A 13,930-nucleotide genomic window follows, 5' to 3' on the forward strand; every position below is an offset into this window, starting at 1 on the left:
CTCAGCCTCCCTCCTCGCCAGCCTCCTCACTGGACTCCAGCCCACCCCGCCGTGTCTCCTGTCTCGCAGCTACACCCCAACAGTGACTGGACTGAAATGCAATCATGGCTGCATTACTGCTCCCAGTGCCAGGTGTCCCCTCGCCCTTGGGCTCCTGCACGAGCTGCCGGACACTCTTTTGCTGGCCCCTGCTCCCTGGTTCTCCACTTTCAGGACGCATGGGATCTCCCCACTCTGGCACCTGCCCTCTTCATGGGAGTCACCTGCCTGTGTGTCTGGCTCTGCTCCCAGAGGAACCTCGTCTTGGTCACGGGGGCACCCGCACCAACTGCCTCAGAAGTATTCGAGGAACTGATAAATGGATGAATGTGTGGTCCACTCCTGGACCGTGGCTCTCAGGGCAAACGGGCAACTGTCAAGTGTGGGCAGTGGCCAATCCACCTCAGAACTGCCACCCAGCCCACAGCAGCCCAGCCAGTGAGGACCCGTCAGCCCACATCAGCTCTCTCAGCTTAGAGTAGGGGACTCTGAGGCTATCCTGGCACCACCCTCCTGGGGCCAAGACCTAGGCGGGGGACTTACTTCGACGGGAGCTCTTCCGCTTCCAGCTGGAACGCCGGACCCTGGACAAAGCTGTGTCCGTGGCATCTCCATTGCTCACCACAGCTGGCACCCTGCAGGCCAAGACACAGTGCCAGTGAGCCGACAGGGCGGGGGACAGAGCTGATGGCAAGGGAGGCAGGGAAAGCTGGCTCTTGAAGCCTCCAGCAGCACACAGTGCACATGACGAGCAGGGGCAGGCTGAGGACAGGAGCCTCGGGCCCCAAGGCCATTATCGGGAGGCCAAGGAGGCTTCGGACAAGCCCCTTCCTTGTCTTTAGAAGGCACCATGGGCCCACCTGCTGCTCTAAGAGCATAAAGATCACGTGGCACAGGGGTAAGGACCTGGTGCTCCCCAGGCATGGGTACCCGTCTTCCCTCCCGCGCAGGCTCAGTGGGAACCTCCATCTCCCCGCTGTTCCCCCACACGGAGCTGGAGGCCAGGGCTGGGGGACCCGCCTCCTGGGGGACAGGAGGACTTGCAAAGATTTGCAAAACCATGCATGACAGACAAAGCTTCAACCCCTGAGGAATGAAGGACAGGTTACTCTCAGACACCTGCCTCCCAGGAGCAGGCGTGCAGAGGGAAACGGTGCGGGAACAGCAGGCCCCCCCACCTGAGCCAAGCGATCACTCGACCATCTCCAGCGACATCACTCGGACATCATGCGCCCCTGACATGATGTGACATGCGAAGGGCACCTACCTCTGCAGTTTTCTTACCCAAGCCCATAACCCCAGTCCAATCATGAGGAAAATGCCAGACAGACCCAGATTGGGGGACAGTCTACAAAATATCTGCCCATTACTCCTCGACGCTGCCAAGATCATAAAGACCAAGAGAAGGCTGAGAAAGTGTCACAGACCAGAGCAGAGAGAGGAAGGGAGAGGGGGAGAGAGAGAGAAACATCAATGATGAGAGAGTCATCATTGATCGCTGCCTCCCGCACGCCCCCTGCTGGGGATCGAGCCCGCAGCCCGGGCATGTGCCCTGACCAGGAATCGAACCTCAATCTCCTGGATCCTAGGTCAATGATGCTCAACTGGTGAGCCACGCTGGCCGGGCTGAAAGTTTTTTGTTGATTTTATTTTTTAAGCCCAGGCTCAAAAAACAAAGGCCACGTTGGCCAATCCAAAAGGGAGGGGCCTCCAGCTGTCCAAGACAGCAGCCACTGTGGCCAAGAATTGCCTTGAACTTCCTGGTACCCGAGCCCTTAGCCCTTGGCCCTTAGCGGAGGACCGGGGGGGGGAGCGGGGGGGAGATGAAAACCAGGACAATCCAGGGAGAAGGGGGGGGGAATGAGCAGCGCCTCCTGTGAGCGGGCCCCTTGCCTTCACCCTCCCAGCTCTGCAGGCAGCAGGCAGAGGAGCCTGCCCAAGATTATGCTGCCCATGGGGGGCAGAGCCAGACGGTGGAGTCCGCTTGTCTGGCCCCCAAAGCTGGGCTCTTATGGCTGCGTCTCGGGTAACAGCCCAAACAGCTGTGACAATGGAAACGGTCTATGTCTGTGCTGTCCCGTGGGCCTCACATGGCTACCGAGCACTTGGATGTGGCTGGTGGAACTAATGTGACTAAGGAAGGAACTTAACTTTACTTTCAATAGCTATGTGTGGCTAGTGGCCACTGTATAGGACAATGCAGGTCTAAGTCACCTATTAGAGAAGCTGGTCTCAGCTCAAAGTTCACTGCCAGAAGTCAGCAGTGTCACCCTGGGGTAAGGGACACAGTCTTAGGGTAAGGCTTTCCACCAACCGGAAATAAATGCCAAGAGGGGACAGGGCTGGACTGCACCGGTGGGGGGTGCTGGGACCAAGGGAGCCACTTGAGCTCCAATCCCTACCAGTTGCTTCCAGGAGCACCACCTGCTCAAGCAAGAGACATCTAGAAGGTGCTGGATGCAGCTGCTCCAAAATGCTCGGACAGAACCAAACCATTCCAGCCGGAGTCCATGAGGGGGTTTGGCAGAGTCTGGTTGAAAGTTTGCTTTGATGCATTAACCGTGACAATTGGTGACCATTACAATGCCCCTGTGGGGTGCTACTTGCTCTGCTTTGCCTCTGTAAAGGAATGGGCAAAAGCAGGTTTACAGCTGTAATACAAATAAATAATATAATTACTAATCAATAATAACACAAGAATAAATTGTGTTTCAAGTACTCACAACTGTAAACTTACTTTTGCCCACCCCTGTATTTGCATATTTCATTTCACAAGAGGGCATATGAGGTAGATGTTAGCATCCTGGGGCTACAGATGGGGAAACTGAGGCTCGCAGAGACTTAATAACTAACGTCACTCGGTGCATCACAGGGAGATGGGATCTAAAGCAGGCTGTCTGCCTGCAAAGTTTGTGCTCTTTCAACCAGACGCCTCGGAAGTAGGAAACCTGCATTTAAATATCCACTGACATCACAGATTCACTGCAACCTAAGGTCACTGAACCTCGCTAGGCTATTCAGCCATCGTTTTTTTTAAAAGGAAGGAGAGAGCGTTCAGGATAGAGTCAGGAACACAAGTTCAAGTCTTAGTCCAAAAGGAATCGTAAGCGTTCTAGGTACTTTCGTGGTAGACACTTTGCCATGAACGTTTTCACGACGTAACTAATTGGCTGTAAGGCAATATTGCTGTAAAAAAAGATAAAACAAGTTTGGTTTGTTGTTGCTATTGTTGTTTTGTCTGTCTGGTTGTCAGTCTGGCTTCATTTCTCCATTGACAAACTGGTGGAGAAAATAGTTATAAACAGGAGTGATCTTAAAATAGTTAGCATCTCTTCCAGAGGACAACTTGCCGGGGAGTTGGTTGCTTATTTTGAAACATGCTATATGGGGAGGAGAGAAAAGGAAGGGCCGAGGGCCCTCTTTGAGGTGAACCCACATTTTCCCCATAGAACGAAGACAGGTACTTAGGTACAATCCACAAAATAAAGTAAGTTATTGGCACAGGATTGCCATAAACCTAAACACATTTCAGATGTATTCAAATATTTTGTATTTCACAGTAGCTTTTTAAGTTCTGTTATTCATTTTTAATCTCCCTCTTTTATTTGTCATGATTTTTTCTCTTTTATGGCAAAATTGCCTTACAGCCAATTAGTCATGCAGCAAAAATATCTATGACAAAGATGCCACAATCAAAAAAATACTGGATACAAATTGTACCACCCAGCTCCTAGGCCGCAGTGCAGTTCAACCAGGGAACACGTGAGAAAGTCCCGGGTAAACCCTGAAGGTGGCATCAAGGGCGAGTGGGGATGGGGGATATTTTTGGGTGAGATCAGGCAGCTTTAGAAGGGCTCTGGAAATACTCTATGACACACTGAAAGCCAGGGTGGGGCTGAAAACATGAGCCTCTTGGTTGCACGTTGCCAAAACACAGTGACCTTAATGTTTAATTTTAACTAATTTAAGTTGAAATAGCCACATGTGGCTTGTGGCCACCATACAAGACAACGCAGATCTAAGCCACCTCCTCTATTGGAGAAGCTAGCCTGGGCTCATTTCCATTGAGTCGCCAGCCCAGGTACTGGTCCTGGCTTCCTGGGGTGGGAAATGTGGGTCACACGGCATAGAGAAGTCACCTTCACAACCACCCCCTTGGCCTCAATGGCTGAGGCCAGCAGAGAGACTGGGAGGCCCAAGGGAGGGAAGAGGCCAGCGCCTGTGAGTGGACAGGTCTTCCCAGGATTGCCGGACACCACTACCCACAGCAGCCCTGTACTTTGCTGGTATGTACTCTGTGCCTGGAGGATGTCAAATGCTTGAGGACAAGTGCATGTCTTATTATGACCATTTCACAGATGAGGAGAGTGAGGTTCAGAACAGGCAAGGACCTAGCCCCAAGTCACCTGGCCACAAGCGACAGAGCTGAGGTTTGCCCCCAAACCTTGCTCTGACCCGGGCTCTGCTGCCCCAGGCTTGGGTTCCCCAGGCACATTCAGAGGAAAGGGCCTCCCAGGCAAGGGAAGCGGTGGGTATGGCAAGAAATGAGGCTGGGGTGCCTCCTCCCTCCTTGCTCCTTCCTGCCAAGGCCACTGACCCACCCTGCACCCACCCGGGGGACAGCCTCTCCCAGCTGCTGCCTGGCTGAGAAGTCTAATTTTCCCAGTAAGCAAACACTCTTTCTGGGGACTCCCCAGATAATAAAAGAGCCATAAAAAGCAATAAGAGGCCAATTAGCTCACCCTTATCTGAGCTTCCTGCACTTCTGATGCCTCTCAGCATGCCCAGGAGAGAAAGGTCAGCTGAGATGACAGCAGTCTTACAAGGTGAGGCCCCTGCCACTGGATATAAAGGAAAGGAGCAGAGTCCATGGAGAGGAACTGAGAATGAGAAGCTTGACAAAAAAGAGGAGGCAGGAGACGGACAAAGGACCTCTCCCAGGCACCCAACGACAATGTTCATGGACCGGATTTGGGTCGAGTGCAATAGAAGGCCACCATGGAGCTCAGAGCACTTCTGTGTTCACCTCTTCTCTCTCCAGGAACAAGCCGAGGACAAGAGGGGAGTGAGTGCCCTGTGACAGCAAGGACCTGCTCTGTCCTGGCCGCGCCATTCCATCAGCCCTGGCACACAGTGGACACTCAGTGATGACCGATGCCCTCCCTGGCCTATTTTCTTTTGCAGAGAATGGCAGTGCCCCCAGCCCCTGCTGCCGCAGGCACAGCCCCCAGGTTCTCAGAGAACCTCAATGACAAGAGATTTCACAGGGTCCCTTCCCAGAGCCCACAGAGTGTGAGTGGTCAAGGAGAAGACCCTCAAACCAAACGGGCTGAGGATTCCTATCTGGGCACCCCCACACAGGGCATCCCCGGGGCCTCTTCCAGAACAAGGTATGACTAATACAAAAGGGGGAAAGTTCCACCTTTGGCAAATAGAAAGGACCAGAATAAGCTTTGCCTTATAAGGCCTTGAGTACAACCCGATCTGCAGCACACGGAGGCCTGAGACAGAGGGCTTGCCCAGGATAGCGCTACTCAGAGCATCGCCCGCCACTGAAACTCTCACCACCACCATTTCCACTACCCCTACATCCAAGAGACACAAAAACGTTAAGCCCAGATCAATCCCACTGCCAGATTTCTTTTTGGCTCTGGCCACTTTCTAGTTCCTGTAACATTTTATAGTCAGAGGGACCTTCAAGTCATCCACTGGGATGATTCAAAGCAGCTGACCCCTGCAGTTACCTGGGGCCCTACCCAGCAATTCTGACCCGTCGGTCCAGAGGCGCCCAGGCACTGGTGTCAGTCAAGCTCCCGCTGGGTCCAGTGTGCAGCCAGGGTTGAGAACCGAGGCTCATGGGTTTGAGGCGTGAACAGAACACTCTGAAGCCAGCAGCTCTGGACAAAACCACGGCTCTGCCACTGGGCTCTGCCACAGGGACAGTCAATAATCTATAGTAAATAATCGATTCTGCTTCCTACTGTGAGGATTGAGATAGGGCCAGTAAAGCACTTAGCACCTCTCTATGCCTCAGTTTCCGTATCTGTGAAATGGGGCAACAATACCTCCCTCTAAGGGTTCAGCTAATGGGTAAATAAAGAGGCATGTAAAATACTCATCACAGGGTCTGGCACAGGATAACTTCTCCACGTGCACCACTTCCCATCCCCATCCTGCCCCCGCCTCCTCCAGTTACAGGGTCCCTGTACGCATTCCCCTCCTCACGCTGCAGCCGGCCATCCTTCATATACAGAAGGGTCCCAGGACCCAGTCTGCTTGTCCTGTGCCACCCCACACACAGTGACACATCCACTTACTGAACAAGTAGCAGCAGTGAGGAGCCCCTAGGGGAAATCTGCAAAGGGACCCCTCACACAGTATCCACAGCACAGTCCTCAATGGGGACTGAGCACCAAGGCCCCCCAGGGAACCATCTCCACACAGGAGCCTGGCCCCACAGCCCCAGAGGCTGACCCAGACCCTGCCTCTGATCTGCACATACTTTCCTCCCTGACATCTGGAGGGTCCTGGACTCTGTGATCAGACCATGAACAGGCACTGCACCCCCAGCAGTACCTTATTTTTTTTCTAAATACAAGTTCATTTTAATTTTTATATTTTTATTGATTTTTAGAGAGAAAGGAAGGGAGAGGGGGAGAGAGAGAAATATCTATGTGAGAGTGAAACACCGATCAGCTGCCCTCTGTATGCACTCCATCAGGGATCGAGCCCACAACCCAGGCGTGTGACCCAAACAGGAATCAAACTGGCAACCCTTCAGTGCATGGAACAACGCCCAACCAACTGTGTCACACCGGCCAGGGCCCCAGCAATAACTTATCAGGAACCACATGGGGTTTTGAAGAAGAACACAGGTTCCCATGGAAAAATGCTCTTGCTATGTAATTAGGTCACAAAATGCACCATGAAACAGTATGTGTAATAAAACCACAGTTCTATAAATAAATGTGCATTCACTTGTATATATGCAGAGCAAAGCAGCTGGACAGAAACGCACAGTGGTAGAATTAAATCTTGCTTTTACTCTATCATTTTCTGTGCTTTCCAACTTTTCTACAACAAACATGTATAACCATTAGTAACCAAAAAAATGGGAGAAAGAAAACACATCTAAGGAAATGGTAAGCAATGCATTGGCCAACACGGGTCGCTTGTGCCCTGGTCTGCCCCAGTCAGACCAGCACCCTTTGGGGACAGTGATAAAGGGCATCTCACTGACTGAGCATCTGCTCTGACATCTCATCTCATCCTTCCAAAGGCTTCATCAGGCGGGTCTCCTGTTCCACTTTACGGAGCGGAAACGTGGCAGATAAGGCAATGGGGCTGCTATGTAGAGCGGGTGGGGTCCCAACCAGATCCCTGTGGGACATGGCAGGGCAGAGGTTTGCAACACTGGTTCTGGGAGCCAATGGGGCTCTGCCTCATCTCAGCTTGGCTCTGTGACCTCTGGCTGATGACAGGTGCTCTCTGCGCCTGCTTCTGAATATGTAAAGTGGGGATTTTGACAGGGCCGGCCTGGGAGAGCCTGGGAGAGGACTCATGAAATAAGGCAGATAAAACTCTCAGAACAGGGTATGGTCAATAACAAGTTCTGATTCCATGCAGGCCATTATTATCTGGCTCGAGAGCCCATTCCTCACCCCCACCCCCTGCCCCCCGCCCCCGGGCTCAGGAAAATAACGCAACCCTGCACAGACTGTCAGCGCCCCCCACCCCGCCCCCAGGGGCAGGGACTGTCTGCCTGGTTGCTGCAGTGCCTGCCACATCATAGGTGCTCGGTAAAGATCTGTACCCTAAGAGGATGGAGAATGGAGATCAAGGGCAGGGAGGACACCAGCCGACCAGCAGAATACAGGCCAAGGACAGCCCCCAACACTGTCCTGGGTGGGCAGCGGGTTCTGCAGATGAAGAGTAAACAGAGGATCTGACCTCAGGCTTTGAGCCCAAGTGCTACCACCTGCCAGCCCGGCCCCCTGGACCAGTGACTGCACCTCTCTGGTCTGCACAATGTGCCCCATAATAATTCCCTCTTTCCAGGGCCTTGTGTTAGTCTCCTATTGCTGCTGTAACAAATCACCACAAGCTCAGTGACTTAAACAACACAAGTGTATTATCTTACAGCGGTGGAGGTCCAAAGTCCGAAATGGGTTTCACGAGCCTAAAGCAAGGCATTGGCAGTGCTGCGCTCCTTCTGGGGACCCCGGGGCAAAACCCGCTCCCTTGCCCTTTTCCAGTCCCTGGAAGCAGCCTGTAATCCTTGGCTTGTGGCCCACTCCTTCATCTTCAAAGTCAAGAGTGAGGCATCTTTCGCTCTCTCTCTGACTCTGACCCTCTTTCCTCCCTCCATTGGATCAAGAGGAATAATCCAGGAAAACCTCCCCATCACAAGATCCTTAATGTAATCACGTCTGGAAAGTGCCTTTGCCATGTAGGATAACATTTCACAGGCTGTGGATATTAGAACATGGACCTCTTTGCGGGGGGGGAGGGGAAGAGGGAGGCATTCTTCTGCCTACCACAGTTGTGAGAATCAAAATGAGATGTGTGTAGTAAGGCTATATAAACTGTAAAGCCCATGCATGTGCAAGCTATTAGTATTGTGGCTTCTCTGTGCCAGGCACAGATAAAAGCTGAAGACGGCAGAGTCCTATTGCTACAGGGACCCAGGGATCGACCTCACCAGATTCCTGACAGGGCCCTCAATGTCGCAAATGAGCAGGTGTAGCTTTTTCAGGGGAGAGACAGTGTGGTTTTTATACTGGATTCTCAAAGGGTCTGTGACCCAAAGGCCATAGCTCAGATATGGAAATGCATTTAACCAGGGTGGAAAGAGGAAACCAGAAAAATAAAGCTCTTCCAATTTAGGGACTGGCAAAGGGCCAGAGAGCATCTTCAGTAGAATAGGGGGCCCCATAACCCTCCCATGAGGGACTCCACTGCCCACATAGGCCCTGTAGGGCAGGACACAAAAGGCTATGAATACTTGGATTTGGGGAAATGGCAAGTTTCTGACCAAGCCCAGGGTTCCAAACAATTCCAGGCTGGGTCTGCAGCAATACAGAAAACCTTGAGTGATAACTCCATGACTGAACTCCCCAGGGAGAATTTCCTCTGGGGGCTGGGGCTACTCCACCCTTGTTCAACTGCTCCCCCTGCTCCCCACCCAGAGGTCTCGGGAGCCACAAGGCCAAGGCCAGGCTGCAGGCAGGCCCTCCAGCTTGTTTCCATTCTGTGCAAACACTGCTTCCCTGAGTCTGGCTTCCTCTCACCCTGACGCTGTCAGCCCAAGATGCATCCACAGAGAACGGTCTCCTTGGCCCTTCCAGGAATCCAGGTGCCGAGCTGCTTCCCTCTGGGTCCAGGTCTGGGTGAGAGATGCTGGCCCATCCATCTTGTCTGGATAAGCTCAGGGTGGGGCAGGACTGGTACCTCCAGTGGGCCACTGTGAGTCCCTACAGCTGGGCCAGGAGCCAAAGGCCTGACCCAACAGGAAATGCTGAGACTGCAGGGGCCCCTCTGGGATGGCAGTGAACAGGGCAGGAAAAGCAAACAACTCCCCAGGAGGCCGGAGTCCACATCAAGTGCTCTGAGTGAGGGGTGAGAGGCGTGTCCAGGAAAACACAGGCAGCCAGCGACCACTGGGCGCCCAAGGCCACTCTTTCAACCCCAGCTCCCCCGCAGCTCCCCCAGCGAGAGCTCAGGCTGGCTGTGAGTGTACTGGCTGCAAAGTCTGCCAGGAAAGGCCAACCCTGCGGGCTCCAAGGGTCAGACAGGCCAAGCTCCAGCCCTGCGATTTACCAGCCCTGCCAGATTTTGGGTAAACCACTCCAACTCCAAGCCTCAGTTCCTAATCTGCAAATGGAAGTGATCAGCAATCCCTGTCTCCGGGGCTGCTGTGCCCAGGAGATGACATAATGTGCAGGAAGCACTCAGTAGATGGCAGCCTACACTGTCAGCATCGGCAGGATCAGGGGACTATGACCGTGTGGCCTCGGCCACTCAACGGCCCTGAGCCTCCCTTCCTGCCGGCCTCTGTCCCGCCCCCGGCGGCCGCCAGAATCAGAGCCCAGGTTCAGAGATTCCATTTCCACGCTGCTTGTGTTCTGTTCATTTTCACGGAGACACTGAAGCTCACCTTTCAGGCCCCACTCACCCGTCCTTCCATCCATCAGTACCCATCACCCATCAGCAGGCATGTCCTCGGCAGCCGCCTTGTGCCTGACACCACGCCAAGCCCTGAGAATGAAGACACAGCAGCAAGCTGCCCCCCTGGGGCTGGCTTGCAGGTGGGAAGACACTTCTTCATCCCTCTGCCATCACAGTACCTCAGTGCAGGCGACAGGGGCGGGCGCTGGCTTTTACTTTGCTCCCATTTCAAGAGAAGGGGCCTCCCCCAGAATCACACAGGCAGCTCTGAGTCCACTCTGCTTGGCTCCCCAGTTGGGATGCTCGGGACATCCCGACTGCTCAGAAACAACTCTCCCAAAAGCTAGAGAGCATCTGCTTGCAGGCAAAGGTCTTACTTTAATAAACATACAAACAATCAGATCATTAATATGGAGTTAACCACACAACCCCACCATGAGCTAGAGTCTGAGATTCTGGGCTCAAACCTGGAGCCCCAGCGCATCCCTGCAGGGTAGCTTAGTGGTCGAGCAGGGTAGTCCACCCCTAAAACTCACCCCACAGTCCTTGGCATGACACCCCCCCAGCAATGCCAGGAGCTCTGTTTACCCCATAGCAGCCCAGCTTCCTCCTCTGGGCAGCCCAACCAAGCAGGCAAAGGGACCAGGAAATCCACATGCCTCAAAGCCAGAGACAGACCCAGCACCCCTGGACTTGAATTACACCGCCCGCCTGGCAGGTGGAATTCCCCCACCTGTGCAGACTCCTGGAGGTGGGGTAGCTGGTGGGTGAGAGCTGGACCAAACCCAGGCCCGTCGGATTCCCAGGGGACAGAGCCCAACCAGCTCCCTCTAAAACCAAATCTAAACCAGGGCCCAGAATAACAACAGTAAATATGTTTGGCGCAGCCAGTATGTGCCAGCCAGACCAAGCATGGGATAAATGTTAACTTCCGTACGCCTCACAGAGCCCTGCGAGAAAGGAGACTTATTATCTCCATTTTACTGATTAAGAAAGTGAGGCTCGGGACAGGAAGCCACATGCCCAGTGATACACAGCTAGTGACAGCAGGGCAAGGCTTGAAGCCAGCTCTGTGGCTCAGAGCCAGGGCTCCCAGACCCTCGAAGAGCCAGCCCCCAGCCCTCAGTTCACCTGCCAGGCTCCTGCCACCAGCTGGCGAGCGGGGGTGAGGACTGGCCCTGCCTCCTTCCCTCCAAGGGCCCTGGGAGGAGTGAGGCCACTTTGCCGCTGCAGCTCTGCCTGGATCTGGGCAGTTACTCTAGCTGTGCTGTGAGGACCTTCCCTGCAGGCCAGGTGGGCAGCCAGGCAAAGCCCAAGGCCATTTCCAAACCCTGGGCAGGTGAGCCACAGAGAAAATGCAGTAACAAGAGGTGAAATGTCCTCCACTTGAAGATTTGTGTGTTTTTTTAAAGCAGTGTTTGCTTAATGACTACCTTTAGGGAAGTTTAAAAAGAAAAGCAAGGGGTTTTTTCCTTTCTCTTGGGTAACAAGGAGGAGGAACATGATCTGGATGGATTCACCTCCCAGAGGACTCCGAGTGGAAAATCACCAGCCTGGGAAGAGGCTGGAACCAAAGCAAATGAAGACCTGGAAGGGAGGGATGAAGCTGGGAGAAAGGTGGAGAGCACTGGACAAGGAGTCAGGGGGCCGCTGGAGTGTGACCTTGGGCAGTCCTGCCCCTCAGTCTCCTCATTTGTAAAAGTAAGGGGCTGAACAGAGGCCTCTTAGGACTCCTGCTGTGATCAATGCTGGGCAGAGTCTCATGTCCCATGAATGTCTGTCCCCATTAAAGGAACCCAAGTGTGATCTCTATCCATGCCTGCTGTGGGTGAGACTCCAGTCGTGGCAATGCAGGCCCAGCCCAGGAGTCCAAGGCACTGGGCACACGGTCTCTGTCCCTCCAGCCCCAATGCATTGGAGCCATCCAAACTGGACAGGAGGTGGGAGCAGAAGTGAACACAATGTGTGTATTTCGTGCTTCCCATAATCAGTCTCATTTATTCCTCAGGATGCTTCAAGATGTGTATTATTATTTCCATCTTACTCATGAGGAAACTGGGGCTCAGAGAGGTTCACAGGCAGCCCAAAGGCACCCAGCTCGTGAGGGGCTGAATGGGGATTTGAACTCCAGAGCTCTGGCCCTGGTGCCTCCTGGAGATGGTGTGCAAGGGAGCTGGGGTTGCTCCAGGGCAACTTATAGGACAAGGGGTAGTGCTGCGGAGTGGCAGGCGGAGGATTAAAGGACCAGGCCTCTTTCACAAACGCCTGGCCCACCCTGAGCTGTCCCGACCAGTGGGCTGATGAAAACAACTAGGCAGCAGCTCTGGGGACCACTGGGTCATGGCCTCAGCGTGGCACCAGCCAGACACACAACCTGGCTGCAGTCATCAGGTCTCCAGGGCACGGCAAGCAGGTGGGCAGGGATAGGCCAGGCTGTGCTCCTGACCCCAAGGTAGGGAATGGAGTCTCTGGGAGGGTGGCCTGAAAGAACCAAGGGTGCTCGCTGCACACAGCCTGGCCTCTGCCCAGTAGCTTCCTCCATGTGGGTACTCCTTTCATTCCTCCCCTCTCCCACCAGTGAATTTACACTCTCTTGTTCAACCAAGACCCCCTCATGGCTTCCTTCGGGCCAGTGTCCCAGTTCCCTGGGCACCCTTCTCTGTCCCATCGTGAAGTGTCTGCCTTCCCTACCAGACTGGGAGTTTCCGGGCAGCTTCATTCCCAGCCTACCTGGAGGGCTGTCATCCTGGGAGATCACAGCTATCTCAGATCTCCCCAGTCCAGTACTACAGGACTGCTGATTCATTGCAGGTCCCTGATCAGGGAGGAAAAGCCAGCTCCCACATGGGGCCTTAATCACACAGGGTCCGCCCACTCCCAGTGACGAAAGAGCACATACAAGTGTGGACAGAGATTTGAATCCAGGACTGCCTTCTGCTCCAGGGGTCCAGGGCCACATCTGCATCATAGAGACCTCCAGTTGGGCAACACCTGCCTGAGAATTAGCCTTCCCCCCAACTCACACCTGGAAGACAAAGGAAGTCTCAAACATCCCTCCCTGGCCATAAACTCCAGGGCCTGAATGGACCACTAACACTTCCCTTAGAAGGGGACTCCCTAAGCACCCATGTCTCCAAAGCCAAGCAGTGAGCAGCAATAAGTAAAGCTCTGAGAGGCCTCAGTTTTTATGGCCCCAACCCCCAAATGTGCCGTGCAACCCCAGAGCTGACTTGCCCAAGACCCCAGAGGGAAGGGTAGCAAAAGTAACCGCCTTGACCGGGTGCCTGCTGTGATGCTGGGCCTCTTACCGAACAACGCGTTTTTCTAAGGAAGAAGCAGCGGCCCATATTACAGATGAGAAAACCGAAGTCCAGAGGATTGTGACTTACACAAGGACCCACAGCCAGTGCTGGGGCCGAGTCAGACCCAGGCAGTAACCTCCAAATTCAGGCTTTTAACCACCAGGCTGCTGTGCCCCAGACAGGCTCCCATATAGAGAAGGACGGGTTCCCCGACAACAGTCACGGGAACGGTGCTGGCAAAACAAACAGCGATGGCAAAGACAACGGGCCAGGCGTTGCACTGAACACCAGACAGCCATCTAAGTCTCAGCCATGACCCAGCTAGGTGAGGACTTCACTGTTTCCATTTTGTGCATGAACAGACTTACATTTAAAGAATCCATAGGACTCCTTCAAGCCACACAGCTAGCAAGGCGCAGAGC

General features: G+C 53.8%; 1 protein-coding gene across 3 annotated transcripts in view; it reads right to left on the reverse strand.

The window, feature by feature from the left end:
• ARHGEF10L (Rho guanine nucleotide exchange factor 10 like) overlaps positions 1-13,930 on the reverse strand; it is a 97,189-nt gene that overhangs the window by 75,739 nt on the left and 7,520 nt on the right. For all 3 annotated transcript variants that reach the window (XM_087820203.1, XM_016216070.2, XM_016216088.2), the window contains one exon: positions 583-674. In XM_087820203.1, coding sequence (XP_087676329.1) covers positions 583-674 — 92 coding nt within the window. Of the gene's footprint in view, positions 1-582; positions 675-13,930 lie in introns of those variants that run through there.

Source organism: Miniopterus natalensis, chromosome 9 (assembly GCF_054644295.1).
Source record: "Miniopterus natalensis isolate mMinNat1 chromosome 9, mMinNat1.hap1, whole genome shotgun sequence".
NCBI classification, from domain to species: Eukaryota; Metazoa; Chordata; class Mammalia; order Chiroptera; family Miniopteridae; genus Miniopterus; species Miniopterus natalensis.